The sequence below is a fragment of the Anopheles nili genome, chromosome 2, assembly GCF_943737925.1.
Source record: "Anopheles nili chromosome 2, idAnoNiliSN_F5_01, whole genome shotgun sequence".
Taxonomy (NCBI): Eukaryota; Metazoa; Arthropoda; class Insecta; order Diptera; family Culicidae; genus Anopheles; species Anopheles nili.
In genome coordinates this window covers 64,844,289-64,861,155 of record NC_071291.1, presented here as the reverse complement: position 1 = coordinate 64,861,155, position 16,867 = coordinate 64,844,289, and the positions used below count along the sequence as shown (strand labels likewise).

The window sequence follows — 16,867 nt, the reverse complement described above, 5'->3', positions numbered from 1 at the left end:
TTTATCGTCATTTTTCTTTATCGAATAGATCGACAACAAAATCGAATAAATTAAAAATTGCTTTACCAAAACCGAAACTTAGCGCTCGTGCTGACGTGGGTTTCTTTTTTCGCGCGAAAGTTTAATCTAAATTTAAAATTCATCCCATCCAGCCGGACCATTTGCCGCTATTTCAAATGGGGGATCATTCGCTCCGTACCTCATCAGCGGTGTAAAGTTTACACGGTGGCGTAATTCGCTGCACACACACACTTTCGATCACCTGACAAATTGGCACAGGAAACTTGTTTTTCCCGCTCTCTCTTTCTTTCTTTTTTTTTTTGCTGGAAGCTGTAGTCCACCATCAAATAAAGTCTTTCTCCGCGTCGTAGCTTTGCAAAGTCCGGTAATCCGGCGAGATCGAGGATAAAGTTGTATCCTTTGGAAAGGGAACCTTTTTTTTTTCTTCTCTTCGCATGTTCAGGAATGCTTTTTATCAGTCAACGGCAACGAGGGTCAAGTTTGTCGCTCTCCTATCAAGCCCAATTCGTTCGTTTGCTGCGTTCTTTTTTTTCTCATACTGTATTCCAAAAAACCTGCCTTCAAATAAAGAGAACAGAAAAAAAAGTCCCCAGGATGCTCGAGATTCGGTCGCATTGGAACGTCCGCTGGACGGGCACACAATCTCGTACAAAATCTACCCGTATTAGAGCGCGACCGGAACGGTTACAGAAAATTATATCAACGGTAGGAATGGAAAGTTTCGTTGCAACGAGGGTCCAATAAAAAAATACCCCGGCGTACTAATAAACTCGGCAAGGAAAACACGGTGTGTCAGGGAAAAGTTTTTCACACCTTCCGTGGCGCCGTTGGGTGGGCGGAAAATTGTGACATCTCATTGTTACGCGCCCAGCAGGAACGGGGATTTGTCCCCGTTTGCTTTTTTTTTCTCGCATTCACGAGGTGCGAGCGAGAGAACGAGAGAAAGAGAGAGAGAGAGAGAGAGAGAGAGAGAGTGTGTAAAAGGGAACACCTTTCTTGGCCGCGGGCTGATGGAAACTTTACTCCCGGTTCGCTTGTTCCCTGTTCCGCGAGCTCACTTCTAAAGACCCTAAAATACGCCAGGTGTTATCTTGTTTTATGACCGTTTTTATCAACCGCTCCAGCAAAACGCTCCCTTTTGCCGACGAGCGGAACGCGCGAGCGCACGTGCTCGTGGCCGCATTTCGCGAGTCTATTGGCTTCCCGATTTAAGCACACCCAGATTTAACGTAAATTTAATGCACACCCTCTCTTGCGGACGCTTGGATTACGACGACGAGCGGAAGCGCTCGTTTTGGGGGAAGTTTAGTGTGCTGGGCGCGCTGTGTGGCTCTTAGCCCTAAAATTTCCGCTTCCGCGCGAGCTTATTAACATGTTCTAATCCGTGGAAATCCGCGTCGCATTATCCTTGCGATTGGGTGAGCATGCGACGAAGCTGGGGATATGGCACAGGATATCATGTGATCAACATTTTGAGCCTCTACCAAAAATGGTGAACTACGCTCATCGCTTGCCATTTTCCACTTCCCACGAGATGTGTCACCGTGCGCGGGCATTCGAGTGGAAAACCACACAAACAAACAAAAGAGAACCGTCCATTTTTCTAATGGCTTTTGGCGCAACTTCATGGCGTGCACTTTCGAGTGCCCGTTGCCAAAAACGGGGCGGCGCAAACCATAAGCAATGCTTGCGGTAGGTATTTGGGGGCGAACAAAAAAAAATATAAATCTTGGCAAGATCACTCGAAATATTTCTGGTTCAGTTACAGCCCTCTCACGTCGGGATGTGGCACCGCACGAATTAAGATCATCATGCGCCGTACGGGAAGGTGGAGACACATCGTAGAGCACGTTTCGCAAAAGCTAATTGTCCGTTTCATGCGCGTGGATTGTTATTGGTTCAAATGTCTGGCTTTTTCATAGAGAAAAACACGAAATGGTCGAAGAAGGGGTGGCTAAATCAACACATATCTCAATCGCTGGTGGGCATTGCGCCGCGAGTTTCAACCCAGTTTGTTTAAAATAATACATTTTTTAACCTACCCCTAATATCAAAAAGCACGAGTAAAAAACACCGATAAAAACCCCAACGGCTAAATCATCGCAACTCAATATTGCAAGCCATTAATTTTTATCGACCCAGAAAGCTTCCTCGGCATCCAATAACAAATAGCTTCTAATTGTTCGCGAACGTGATTCGCCCGGATGCCGTCGGTCTCCGTTGGAACCACAATTTATTACCATCCATTGCAGCGGCGGTTCCCTCCTGGGCCGCTTGGATAACCGGAAGTCACGAAGCGAACAAAAACGAAAAAAGAGCAAACAACAAAAAAGTCCAACGTGAAACCAATAGCATCCGGAAAAGCGTAGCACAATGGCCGCTGGAAGCTTAGCTTCATCTGTTGACTCGCTCGGCCGGGGGGCCCCAAAACGGGGGCTCTCCACAGGGCTAGCCATAATCAACTGCCGCTGGTTCAACCCGCTATTGCAAGGGGTCGAAACAGGGAACGTGCGAAACAATAGCGAGCTGCTCCAGCTGCCTCGTTCCCGTTCATTCCCTTCTGCGGCGAACCAATTAATAACACGTCGGAGTCGGAGTTTGGCGTTCGAAATTAAGGGCACCTCGGGTTTTTCCGGGCTGCATTCGCGATACCACCGCGTGGGTGGGTGGGGGATTATATGCAGAAAATAAATTCACCCTCCGTGCGCGACGCTTGCAAAGTGTCGGAAAATGCCTTTCCACACCGCGCGGGCGCAATGTGGCCAGCACAACAAGCGCCTGCAACGGAAGTTGGCAACAAATTGTCCTAACTGTGGTGGCTGTGGGCGTCGATTTTGCCGGTGGGCAGGAGGGGTGCTAGGTGGGTGGAGATATGCTGCAGTTGGCGGGAACAGCGAGCATTCCTGAAGTGTACTCAACCTTGCTCGCAAGTGGAAGAAATGGAGGATGCCAGCATTTATGTAATTTTTCGAAACAAAACCACACAACCGAGAGAGCGAGAGAAACAGGAACCCCTTAACTTCAATTGTCTTTCGTTTAAGTACAATTTATACCTTGAATTTTGTATTTATTCACAACAATACAAAAGTGGACCGGTTGTGATGGCTTCCCCAAAGTTTAGTGCTCTCATGATGGTTGATAATTTTAGCTACAACCAACGGCTATCACCACTTTTAAATTACTTTTCCGAGTAACATACGATTTATCAGCACACCACCGCAAGGGTGAAACTTTTTCTAATTTCATTTGAAACTACGCCTTAAACGAAACTATCATCGCTCCGTCATACACCACCGCCTCCAGGGAGAAGGCCGTGGAAATATGATTCCCAGCGATCTATTTACAGCCGAGTTTTCTCGTTATCCTTACGCTTGCACGGCCGTAGCCTCGGGCAGGCGGAGAAAGGTTTTATGTAACAACATTCCCCTCGCTCGGGGGCGATTTGTAAACGGAATCGGCTAGTGGTGGCTAAAACCGCGCTTTGTACCAGTGCCCTCTCTCTCTCTCTCTCTCTCTCTCTCTATCTCGTGTGTAATAACGCTAAATTTATATGCAACATTTGTGCTTTTTCTGTTCGGCACTTTCCGGCTCCCTTCCGGACCAACCAAGGACGAACTTTTCTCTCGTCCATTTTGTGTGCACATTTCCGGGTGTGACTTCCTGTTTCTTGACGTGCCAACTACCGCTCGAATGGGTTCGTTGTTGCGAGAGCGAGCGAGCGAATAGTAGGGAGCTCGAGTGTGCGGGTATTATTTCATTAACACCACCTGCATCCCTTGCGAGCGCCACTGAGACCACGCGCAGCAATTTATTCGAGTGAAACTTGGAAATGAAACCAACTGCCTGCCCCCTTACAGCAACATATCATTCCCACTGGATTACGCGAGAGCACTTACGCAGCTTAAACGGTGCCGCTTCGCTCGAGTTATTCTACACCGTGTAAGGGTTTTGTAGCCTCCCCGGGGGGGTGGGAAGAAAACTAGGCCATCCTAGCGGTGAGAGTGCACTGAAAAATGCTTGTAAAAATTGCACTCCCCCCCTTAAAGGACTACCAGCCGTGTTCGCGTTAAACGATCGCATTATGCATCGACGCGTTTTCGTCTTGTTTAGTGCATCGATGAAGAAGGACGGTTTGCTTGCGGGCTACCACTTATCGCCACGGGGCAAACTGTTGCAGCGAAACGTGCCGTTGAAGACACGCCTCGACCTCGCGTCGTGTTGCAACGAAGCGGGACATTGATAAATGCAACCCTTTTGCGCCCCTAAACGATGGCGTGCTTTGGCTTCGATTGAGGACGTGATTTTTACGGGTGCATCAAATGGCATCGTAAGTCGTTTACTGGTGCTCTCTCTCTCTCGCTCTCTTTTTTTCGCAACCGAAGCGACCATGTTTCCCATCCTTCAGACGGCGGAGCTTGCAGGATATGGGGTGAATCCTTCGCTGCACCTAGGTGTCACTCGAGAGCCAGGCACTAGCGCGTTTGACGATGCGCCTGAGGGTCGTCTGCTTAAAGTAGCACTACACCGTATCTGCGCCAATGCGCTCCTCCCGGAAGATGATCGCTTTTTCTTTCGCTTTTCATCTCGGCTCCTCATATGGATGGCATAACGAGCTTCCTGAAACCGAAGGGAAAGTCCTCAAAAATAGTCAGAAGATGTGCGCTTTTCTAGCGCAACGGCTTCAAACTGTTGATTGGGCGGGAAAAAGCCAGTGCAGCAGTTTGGAATGCATTCACAGCTTGCATCGCAATCGAACTACGAACTATAAATTATTCCCCAAACAGTTGGTGTAGCATTCCAAAGGGTGACGCTTACGTGCTAACATGCATCTGCCAGCTGGGAAAGGAACCGTAAGCGGATTAGTCGAGATCGTGCATCGCCAGCGAAAAATCTCTGCACTGGAAGATGTTTTCGCTGTCTCTTTTATTTCGGTGATTTTTTTTTTGCACTTTCTTCTTTTACCTTCACGACCCACTAGCAGGTCGTCAACCACGATCAGGCTGGCTCGGCTTGTAGGTGGTAATGTTGCGGTTTCATTCATTCACTGCTCCCCGTGGGGACGAGCTAAGTGAAGCCCATTTCTGCTACCAGTTACTACCGTCTCTCGTGCGCTCTCTCGTCACGTACTGCACTCAACGACTTATCGAGTGTCGTTGCATAAATGTGCACCCCGGGAAAGCGACGGGCACCGTCGGTTTCAGTTGTAAACACGATTTGCAAGTGTCAGCGAATGGGGTCCTACTTTTGGGTGGAAAAACATAAGAATAAAATCCCCAAAAAAGGACTCTCACGCCCACCAACCTTTCGGGTGATTTTCCGACGAAAACACGACACGTGACCTGATTGTGGCAAAGTTTTTTCGATGAAGCCCACGACCGGGACGAACTTTGCAGCCGGCGCACGTGCATGGTGAAGTGCTTTTAGCATAAGCTAGCCTCTCACCACCGGCCAGTGGTTCATTAACCGGGAGAGGGTGGTCTCAACACCGGTGAAGGGGTTCGATAAGTTTTTCAAAACGAGCGGAAGTGTAGGTTCATATTTTACTTTTCCTCAATTCATATCAGAGACTTTTTGAAGTTTTATTTAGCAAAAGATTTGACATTTTGTAGCATTTGAGTAGCTATTTTTACGTTTTTTTTTATTCCATCCATATGACTCCATGACATATGACACACAAACACGCATAAAATGAGACATTTTTTATTTCACTGCCACAACGTTTGATGCCTTTTCGAAACGGTTGATTCATGCTACCGGTCAGCGGATGATCAATGTTTGAGTTTGAAACAAAATCCACCTTCACTTGCGCCACGGTGCGGAAAAATAAATCTCCATCTGTACCGATCGAGCCGAACTCTCTTTCTCTCTCTCTCTCTCTTGCACACTCAGTGTTAGAGTTATTTCAATTTTCACCGACCATTCGGCTCATGACCGAAATGCACCGTAACGCGGTGTCGTGTTTCGGTTAATTTCAGTGCCTACAAAATCCGAAACCCGGGTCCGGCCGGGTGACGAAAGGAGAAATAAATTGTTTTCGCCGTGCTCGGCTTGGCTTTTTGTAAACTGAGGCAAACAAACAACGGCACAACCAAAAAAAAATCACCTCCACCCAAACCGGAACGAGGCCTTTCGAAACGAGATAGCGGATGGTTGGGAAATCGTGTTCGGAAAACTTCAACCTCAAGTGGCGCTATTCGAAATACGGCTCCCCACCGGGTGATCCTCTCTCTATCTCTCTCTCTCTCTCTCACTCGCGCATTTTTGGATTGCGTTCGAAACCCCACTTGAACCCGAAAGAAAACCCGGTGCCGGAAATCAAACGCCACCAACAAACCTTCGCGAACACGTGATCTTTTCGATGTTCGGCGTGTTGGGTAACGTCCGCGCGGTGGCCGATGAATGATTCGTCCCGAACGAGGAACAAGCGGATGATGCAGGCGGACGCGACCCCTGCCCCGGGATGCTGTCTCTGCTAACGTGAGTGCAACAGTTTCCACCGTTTGATTGATGGATTGATTGGTATTCGGCGAGGGTATTTTGTTTATCAACCGCCTCGTTTTTTTTTTCTTTCGCTCCCTCCTAGCGCGCTTGGCCAAGCGCCGGAGCAATATTTGTCGAGTGTTTGCGCCCCGTTCGCCTATAGCATGCGCGTGTAGCTGTTTTTGGCAAAGTGAATGGTCTGTTTGGCGTTCGGTTTGCTTTCTTTTTTTTTTTGTACGATTTTTATTGATGTTATGTTTGGCGTCGGACTTGCTTTTTCACCGCCGACGTGGCCCCGTGAATGGTTGCGAATGTTTCCCTGTTAAATTGCACATTTTTCCACCCCCAGCTTGAAAAGTTCTAGCGAAGCGGAGAAATATTTTTAAGCTCTATAACACGCAAAACGGTAAACTCTCCTTCGGAATGCAATATCTAACCGGTTTTTGGGTGAAACGACATCATCCATCTTCCTGCGCCCCCAAGCCGGAGAGGATTAAAACAAATGAACCGTTATCAACTCCCACGACCCGTCGCGTATATCCTGTGTACGAGAAAGGCGACGGTGTTTGGGTGACCGATTTTTATCATGATTAAGTTACGACCACTCGAGGTCCACCCACTCGTCTGCCCGCTTGTTGGCAATGGTATTTTCCCGTGCGCTCGTGGAAGCGAAAGCACGTGCAACGGACAACCGATACCCGGTTGGCGAAACCGCACAATTAACTATCGGTCGCCCCCGGTACCGTGTCTAATCGGAGATAACCCTAAAAGGAGAAAGGTATCCTTTTTCCGCCCCAAACCCCACACCCGCTTGTTTGTTTCTTTTTCGGCGTGTTTTCGCCCGCTCGAAATCGTTTCCATTTCCACCGGCTGCTCCGACGACGCTCGAGTGACAAATCGTTTGGCCACATTTCCCGGATGGAAGTGGAAACCGAAAAGGGGTGGTAAAGTTTGCGTTCCAATAAGAGCGTGATGCCACGCTGGTAAGAGAGACCGGAAAGGCGAGAACTGAAACAATGGAATGGATAGCTGCATTTCTTCGCTCGGACATGGGCGAGTGGGCGGGAAAATGAGAACCGTTTCGTCTTCGCCAAGGCGCCATTGCATTTATTGCCGGGCAAAGAACTCTGGGACGTGTAGTCGGGGCATTATCTACTATTTTCTCCCCGGCTCTGGGCTTCCATTCTCATCTGTCGTCTGGCGTTTGTTCCAATCTGGTTCCTATTTCCAAACAAGCTTCTTCTGCTGGTGCTTCTGCTGCTGCTACACTCGACGGGCTCGAGTGGGATCATTGCACTTGGCGTGACGATTTAAGAATGCTTGTGTGCTCCATCTTCACTGGCGCGCGCTGTATGGTACCCTTCATTTCCTTTCCATTTTTTCTATTTCTATTTCTGTCTGCCCTTTTCCCACTTCCTTCGATCCAATAGCTGAGTAGTGAGTTAAGTAGCACCCGTAGAAAACATCATTTAACGACACCACCAAACGGGAAACGTCCGTTCGAGATGTCCCACGTCAGGCGCGCGACAGATAATGGCGATTAATATCATTTGTCTTGTCCGTTCTCGTTTATCTCGTTTGCTCTAGAACCCGCTCTGCTAGGCGCCGGTGGAGGTAACGGATTTCCGCCCAACTTTTCGCCACCGGACTTCCATCCGTCGGAGAACTGGAAACCGGCCGCCGCCGGTACGCACGTCGGCCTGATGAAGGACCCTCCGCTGCCGCGAAACGGACCCACCACCTTCATCCAGCCACCGCAGCAACAGGTACGTGGCCAGTGTTCGATGCTCATTTTATTCGTTTTTTTTTTTTTCGTGCTAGTTTTTTCATTGAAGAAATATGGCGCCATTCATCGGCGTAAACAGTAGCCATCGGGGACAGAAATTGCCCCAGTTTATCCCAAGCGTACTAGGGAAACGATAATTCATGCTCCTGTCAAGCATTTAAATACGTGAATGTTATTGTGCAATCACAATATTGTATCATTCTACATGTTGTCCGTATATTTTAAAACAATATACAACACATTTTGCAATGTGGCTGTTCATTGCCACGGTGGCGAAAGTAAATATTTGCGATGATGGAGACGCCTGGTCGCTCACGATGGAGACGCATGGTTGCTCATGACGGTAATTTGCGCCCGATGAATATGCAACACGCACAACACAAATTGTGGCATCGATAAAGGAGGCAAAATTTTAGCGAAATATTTCAGCCATCTGAATTCCTGCGGTCATCGTTACCCAAACGAATCGATTTGAGGTTCAGTATTATTTTGCATTGTCACCCAACACCACATGATAAATTGTACCATCATTGCAATGCCTTGCTTTCTGCATTCCTTTTTTTTTTCAACTTTTCACTGTACGAAATAAAGAAAAAGATAAATTAAGTGTCTCTTGGTGCATAATATTCGCTTTTCGATCAATTCTCAACTCGCTCTCATCGATTTATCATTTAATTAAATCTTTCGGTTTCCAAAGTTGGCATTTTTATGGAACTGGTCTTCATCGAACGGACGACGTTATTGGAAGAATGCTATTTTGTGATTGTATGCCAGCGTCACTGTTGTAATGCTACCATATTTTTTTATCGATCGGTACGATATCATATTCCCTCCGGAATCGAAGCTAATAAATCTCAACCACCATGCTCTGTATGCCTTTTTTTTTCTTGTGTCCTCACTCTCTCTATGTTTTTCTTCTCCCATATCCAGGGCGCAGTGATGATGGTTTACGGACTCGACAATGGAACCGCCAACACCGATAAGCTCTTCAATTTGTTCTGCCTCTATGGCAATGTAGTGCGGGTAAGTGTACGACCGTGGCAAAAAAATTAAAACAAACAAAAGCATTTCATTCAGTGCGGGCTGTGCAGATAGTGATGGGTGAAATAACTGATTAGAGCTGGTCGCACCATTCGGCTGAGCTCTAATATATTCGACGTACCGTCGGGTTTTATAAATAAGCGTTAGCTGGCTCGCGGTACTGAAATCACAAAAAAAGAGCACTTAAATCCCACAATCCGCACCGCAAAGCGGAAGCCAATGATGAGACCTAGTTTTTATTTGTTTGGTGCTACGATCAACGCTGTGATCTACCGCGAATAAGAAAAAAACACGCATTAAAGTGAGCAAATGGTGACTAATTAGTTCGCATTTTATGGCCTGTCACTCACGCGACAGTGAAGAGGAAGCAAGCCTCTCTGTAGCTCCCTCTGTAATGGGTTTGCGTTCATAAATCACACCGCTAGTCTCGTTTGTGATGTATGAACGATCACTTAGAATTGCTGAGGCTACAGCAAGATATATGCGTCTTGGTATGAATAGGATTAGCTAAGCTTGAATCAACGGTTTGGAATTCAATCTGATTTTTTGCAAAGGTAAATTTTTGTTTGAAATATTTTGTTTTCTACGTTAGATCGTTATGCCAAGCCTCACGGTTGCCACAGAAGAATGTTTATTCGGAATATAATATCGAGAAAATTTGAACTTCATAAAATTCAACAACCTTCATTTTATTATGGTGGCCAATTAACGTACCATGCTACGCCGTCAGCAAGCGATAGTAAAATAGCGTTATTTTATACTCACTTAACTTCCAATCTGTCGTTAAGTACAATTCATAAAAAAAAATTGGATTATTTCCTTGTTGCAGCTCACTGATACGATATCATTCTTTTTAATCGTGCATTTTCAAACAACCGCCCAAAATCATGAATTTAGTTCCCACAAATTATGAGCACATAAATACGCTTTTCGTAAGACGCATTGGAAGCCTTCCTGGTACAAATTCCATGTAATGATTGGAATTTCTCCACGCCCTGTTGATTGCGCGTGGGTCGTGATTTTGGGAACCGTAGAGCACTAGAAATAGAACGAAACAAGCTGGCTGGGCGCCTCGTATTCAATCAAGTTTTCCCACCTAAGTGCGGTTTCAGTGCTTGCATTGGTGCTGCAATGTTGCAAATTAAGTTGCATTCTTGAAACAACCTACACAGCTTCCTGCGACTAACGAGTGGAGTTTTCCTTCCGATTTCGTTGTTCTTGTTGCACACTCTCCGCCGTGCAATCAATTTTGCTCCGGTCCATTTTATGCATTTCAATTTGTTTCCGAATGGAAATTGCGTCGATCAGGAAGGCGCACAAAACTATCACTCGCACACGGAATGTGTTTTGTTTCGCCTGCGGCACATTTGGTAGCCCGCTTCGGAAGCGACATTGCCGTTGATTCATTTTTATGGACTACCCTTGGGCACATTTCCGTCGCTCACTTTCGGCTACTATCTTTCCACGGTCTCACTTGCCGGACATAACCACAAACGGCACCGCGGTATAGATTGAATAAATAAAAAAAAAGTGTCACGGCTCGTCGTGACAAACGCCGGACGAAAATTCGTTCGCAGCTGTCATGCGCTGCGAAAGGCTAAGATGAAAAGAGTCCGCTCGCGCTTTCCACCGGCAAATATAAAAAAAAAAGAATACGAAACGTTCCATGCGAGAGAGCATTCTCGTGCGATTCCGGCTCCGGTAGGAAATGGCAAACACAGGCACCTTTACCCCTGGCTGTCGGTAGAAGCTTCGGACCGCTTCCGGCCGTTTCGAATGAGGTTTGTTTGGCTTCCCTAGCGATGGCTTTCTCGCTTGTCATTTGCGCACGTTTTGGGAGAGAATGTCGCCGCGATAGTGCCACAACGAGTGAACGTGAACTGCCGTTTCGTTTTGTCCAAACGTGGCCAGATTTGTCCGTGCTGTGTACCATCGCTCCCGGTACAGATAGTGCCGGTGAAGCTGACGGTGAAATTGCAATCATCCCAAGTCAGGCATTATTGGAACTGTCGGACAGCAGCCGCGCATGTTTGGAGAAGTGTACGGAAACAAAATTTTAAAACTGACAGCTTTTCCCGCACGCCCAAAAAGCTAGTAGAACGGTTTTCCCACGACAGCCGCAACAGATGGCGATCGTAAAAATTGGTTCAACGGCGCCCGCCTCAGTGGATGGATGCAGGAAAATCCCATTTCCCAAGCACGCAGCACAAGGCATGGTAGAAGAATGAAATGAAAAAAACAATCCCCCACTCACAGTCATACACACCGAGAGCCGGAAACGGAAGCCGTGCGCCAAGGGAAATGGGCACTCGTTTTCTGAATGAAAATCTCTATCCAGCAAAAATTGGGAAACAAAAGGTGCGCTTGGCTTCGGCCGTGCGAAAGATCCGGCAAAAAGCAACCGAAACAACAGAAAGCTAACCAAAAAAAAAATGTTCACGCGCTTCAGAAAACGAAACTAGGATGGAAACACGGCACGTGATTGCTTGCGACGGAGAAAAGAACAAAATAAAGAAATGCGCTGCTTGAACGCATTTTCCATCCAACGAAATCTCTCATTTTCGACCATAAAATGGTCGCCATTCGTGTGCCGTTGTTGCGCAATTTCATGCACTCACCAAAACCCGCACCAGCTGACGCTGGGTTTTGGTCTAGAAAAAAATTAGGAAACAATTCTCGCTCCTTCCAGCCATCGAACCAAATCGAAGCTGCTGCACGTTGCCCGGGCCGTTCTGCTGGAAGAAACTGTTGGACACGCTAGACGAGCAGCGAAACCGCGCGTATTATTTTACGAATGGTTCGTTTTTTTGTGATTTTTGTGCTAAGTCCAATCGAAGACGACCGTCGATTGATATCTGCGGCGTTTGGGGCAGCAATTTTCAATCTGCAAAATTAATCCACAAACGAGTACAGCGGAGCGGAACACAAGGAAAAACTCCTACGCCATATGGCGGACATTTGGTGAATATCGAACACCGGGCATATTGCGCTACTTTAAGGGCTTGATGCTCGTGATGGAAAATGTGCCGAAGAAATGGCTACATTAGAAATCCATGGATTGTTCTGGAGTGTGTGCCAGCTGGTTCAAGACAAAGGAGAAACGTTCGTGCTTCTGTTTCGCGCAAAGGGATCCTTGATCGATGAGTCAATTTATAAGCTAAATGTACGCGAAAATGGGCAGGAAACCGTTGAAAGCTGCTGGCTCGAACGTTGTCTGGTGTAAAAGGCCTCCGAACAAAGGGGATAAATTTTGTGCACATTATTCATACTATCCGCGCCGTCGCGAGCTACCGACGATCATAAACTTTCCACCAGCCAGCACACAATTTATCGCTGCGTGAACGAGTACATTTTTCTCTTCCAGACGCTTTAGCTAACGGGTGTCACAAATCTGCGTGCGAACGTGCATCGATGCGATACACGGGGCTCGTGACCCGGAAAAACCATGCAGTGTCGCTAGATTTGAATAATAAACACATTTTTTTGGTTGTTTTGTTTTGCTTCTCGGCGCTCGTAACATCGTGCGTGAGTGCGATATCCCGGATTCCCAAACGCAACCCATCCGATGCAGCACGCGCTCGCTCATCCCTGGTGTGGGGTTGCGAATCATTTCAATCAACATGATGAATGCTCGGTACCAGCGAAAAATCTCGCCCTTCTTCCTGTCTGTGTCGATCAAAAGGTCCCATCTGGCTAGAAACATTAGAAGCGATGGGAGAAGCAAAAACAGAAATGAAAGTAGAAGAAGAAAAAAACGCAACCCAACAGGACACAATGCAAGATGCCAAATGTTGGGTAAGCCAGCGGAGAGGGGTGAATTTTCCACCCACCCAACCCGGCACCCATCACGAGCCGGCACGGATGGGTGAGAACATTCTTCGTCCGCGCCGCATTTTCGATTTCGAACGGCCCCCGGGAGTGGTCTCCTCTTCCGAGCCTTTGCTCTCGCAGTACAAGTCAATCCAACCCAAACCGGGGCCCCCGTCATGCGGAAAATGGGTGGATGAAAATAGCAACGCGAGAGAACCCGGTGTTGTCTCGATGCCGGACCGATTGCCGGCTGGGACGCGTTACGCCTGTCCGCCCTCCCGGGTGGGGGGGGGAAGGAAGAGGAGTGCAAGGAACACCCGGCGGAAGAGGGCGAATAATTAATTTCAATTCCCTTCACGACTCGGTCCAACGTGATCGTGATAGCGTGTGTGCCCGGTCGGGATGGCGATCGGGTGCCACGTTTCCCGGGAGCGACGACATTCCTACGGCGGGAAGGCGTGATCGGATACCAGACGTGGGGTGTTCTATTTTGTTCCGTTGTTATTTTCTAGGGAAATTACTGCCTTGTTGTGTGTGTGTTTTTTTTTTTCGCTTGTACTTTTAGCTCGGGATTGTAACTCGTATTCATTTCGCGCATGAATGCCACACAAAGCCTAGGTTTTCCTCAAGAATCGATACGATGGACGAGCTTTTATCTGCCCACCAAATGCAATTCCTTCTAGCGGCAGTGGTGTAAGAGATTTAAATGAACCCAAACCATCCCCATCCCGTTTACCGGATCATTCTCCGGGTCTGGAGTGTGGATATATAAATACAATAAATAAATATGCATAAGCGCACTAATCTAAATTGAATTTAGAATTCCCAACCGGTTATCACGTATTCCGGATTAGGACAGCATCCGCAAATTCGGCACCTTGCAATAGCCAAAAACGTTCTCACAATTTCAATATCGCACCCCACCTTCAGTGGAAAACCAATCCATTTGTGAATCGGAAAATTCGCTACACCCCACGATGTGTTTGCTTTAATTTCTATCATCCGAAGCAAGCGTGAAAATTCGTCTATTTGCACCGTAGCCAACCCTAATTAAATCCATTACCGTACGCGAGACAAGCCGAATTCGCGGTGATAATAGATTCATAATTGATACACATTACAGGGTCGCCCATGATTCTGTGTGGGGAGGCGCTTTCATGCGTGCATTAGCTCGCGTTGGAAATGAAAAGCGGCTTTCGATCGCGTGAGCAAATAATTAGCTCGCATTACGGCTCGCTAGCACGAGCGGCAGTGTGTGGATTGACTCCGAGCTCGGATGGATAGCAAATTAGGCACATTCAATACTCGTTAGATGGGCGCTAATGCAAATAGGAACATTATTGAATTTCAATTATAAACTTCACCGCTAGCGGATGAGCTGTGAATGTGGAAAACTTATTTTCGATTCGAACACCCCCACAGATAAAGTTCCTGAAGACGAAGGAAGGCACCGCCATGGTCCAGATGGGTGACGCCATCGCGGTCGAACGTTGCGTGCAGCACCTGAACAACATTCCAATCGGAAATGATGGCAAAATACAGATCGCGTAAGAACCCAAACAGCAAACAGTTCAAGGTGGAATGTAATGAACTAAATTTCCTGTTTTTTTTTCATTTTTCGTGTTTGTAGATTTTCCAAGCAAAACTTTTTGTCCGAGGTCACAAACCCGTATACCCTGCCGGATCACACGCCCAGCTTCAAGGAATACACCGGCTCGAAGAACAATCGCTTCCTGTCGCTAACACAAGCGAGCAAGAACCGCATCCAGCCACCGAGCAAGGTAAAGAAGAAATCTCCTGTTCATCCTGTCCCTGCATGGCTCATTTATACGAACGACATGTTTTCATGCGTCTGATTTTCCACTTTTAGATTCTTCACTTCTTCAACACGCCGCCTGGTCTGACCGACGAGCAGCTGATTGCCGCATTCGGCAGCAGCGATTGCCACCCATCGCAAGTACGCATGTTCCCGCTGAAATCGGAACGCTCCTCTTCCGGGCTGGTTGAGTTCCCAAGCGTCGCGCTAGCCGTCCAGGCGATCATGAAGTGTAATCACACCGCCATCGACCACAAAGGTACGCAACTGTCACATTCCGTTTTATCTCGGAGAAGAAACACTAACCACTACACTGTGCTTCTTTTAGGCACAAAATTCCCGTTCATCATGAAGCTCTGCTTCTCGTCATCGAAAACGATGAACGGCGCGTGGAACAACGAGAACATCGAGAACATGAAGCAGGTCTCCGCCGTCCCGGTGACAGCCGGCGTCGAGGACGAACCGATGCAGGCGCGATAAATCGGTCTGCGTTGTCCGCGCTGCGATTCCACAACCCCCGGTCCCGAGGCAGTGCGGCTGGTGGTGTTCGCTGCGCCAGCGGAGGACACTCCGACTCATCCCCGCGAAATGTGATTGCAAACATGAGGGGAAGGGGGGGGGGGGGGATGGGAGGCAAAGAATTGACGATATTAACCAGCGCAGTGCGAGAGCCGTGTTTTCCAACCGGCAGCGGTTGTTTGGTGGTCACGCGGTAATCGCAACCCCATAATGCCACCCACAGATTCATCAGCAAGTAATCATCATCATTATCGTAAAACCACCGTTTGTGTCGACTACGGCAAGGCAGGCGACATCCTAGTGCGACATTCATTTCAACCCATCCATAGCATCGGTATCTTAGCCATCGCGCCACGAAGCGGGCGCTCTCGTTTGCGAAGAGTATCCATAAAACCCCCAACCACACATCTCGCCGTCTATCCGTGCGCGCTTACAGTAGGGCCAAGCTTGGAAGGTACACTCGCATTATGCGCCTGAGAGCAGGCGTTCATTTTAGTAGGGTTGCTGCAATATTACTGGGCAGCGCAGACAGAATCAGACAGAAAAGCTGCACTCTCGTTCGTTTGTGATGAGCATTAGGATTCGTCCAGTATGGTATAATATTATTAAAATTTATTTTATTAGCTGCAGCTAAAAGGGAACGCGCGGATGAAGTGATGAGTGTAAACGAAAGTAAACCACCGTAACTGGAATGAAGATTGGCGCAGATGGGAAGGAAAATCTTTCTCCACCTAACCATTGCCACAATGGAAACCGAATGCCCTATTGGCAATGCGGATTAATACAGATAGAGAGGAACAAAAAACCTACAGGCACACTGGTCCTCGTTGTACGAGGGGATCTAATAGTTTTTTTTTGCGTGCACAGATCGTTTCGCTAGTTTCTTTATTGCTTAACAATCGTAACCTACATCTTGAAGAGGAAAAATGTGTCACAATCAACCAGAAAAGAAAAGACTAGGCGAAAGACCCTTTTTGTCCGGTCGTACGGGATCGGTTGCGCTGATCGGCAGCAAAGTGTAAAGAGGCAAGGATCGTGCGAGGGATAACAAACGAGAGTTCGACGGTAAACGGAAGGCAAACACATCGTGGATAGCTTTGAAACCAAAAACAGACGAAAGAGTAACAAACAGCCACCCAGAGGCCGGATTAGTGAGCAAGCAGAGAGCAGCTGCGACGAGGTAAGCTGGTGGTGGTTTGTGACTGTCTAAGTGACGCAACCGGGCGTCGTGTGTTCGATTTTTAGACGAATAAGTAAGGGAAAACGTAGCTTTTAGACCGATTATTGATCCATGTATCTACTATCCAGATGGTTGTTTTCCTGTCCTTCTTCTGGTAGTGTATCTGTCCGTTTGTCTACTGTTTTTTTTCCAAGATGTCATCGATGATGAATGT

At 47.5% G+C, this 16,867-nt stretch overlaps 1 protein-coding gene across 7 annotated transcripts in view; it reads left to right on the top strand.

Annotated features, from left to right (window-relative positions):
- The window catches only part of LOC128732250 (heterogeneous nuclear ribonucleoprotein L), a 168,054-nt gene extending 152,517 nt beyond the window's left edge, over positions 1-15,537 (top strand). For all 7 annotated transcript variants that reach the window (XM_053825422.1, XM_053825428.1, XM_053825427.1 and 4 more), the window contains 6 exons: positions 8,089-8,267; positions 9,218-9,310; positions 14,561-14,685; positions 14,769-14,919; positions 15,009-15,213; positions 15,283-15,537. In XM_053825422.1, coding sequence (XP_053681397.1) covers positions 8,089-8,267; positions 9,218-9,310; positions 14,561-14,685; positions 14,769-14,919; positions 15,009-15,213; positions 15,283-15,434 — 905 coding nt within the window. In that variant the 3' untranslated portion in view covers positions 15,435-15,537. The remainder of the gene's footprint in view (positions 1-8,088; positions 8,268-9,217; positions 9,311-14,560; positions 14,686-14,768; positions 14,920-15,008; positions 15,214-15,282) is intronic.
- The last annotated feature ends 1,330 nt before the right edge of the window (positions 15,538-16,867 follow it).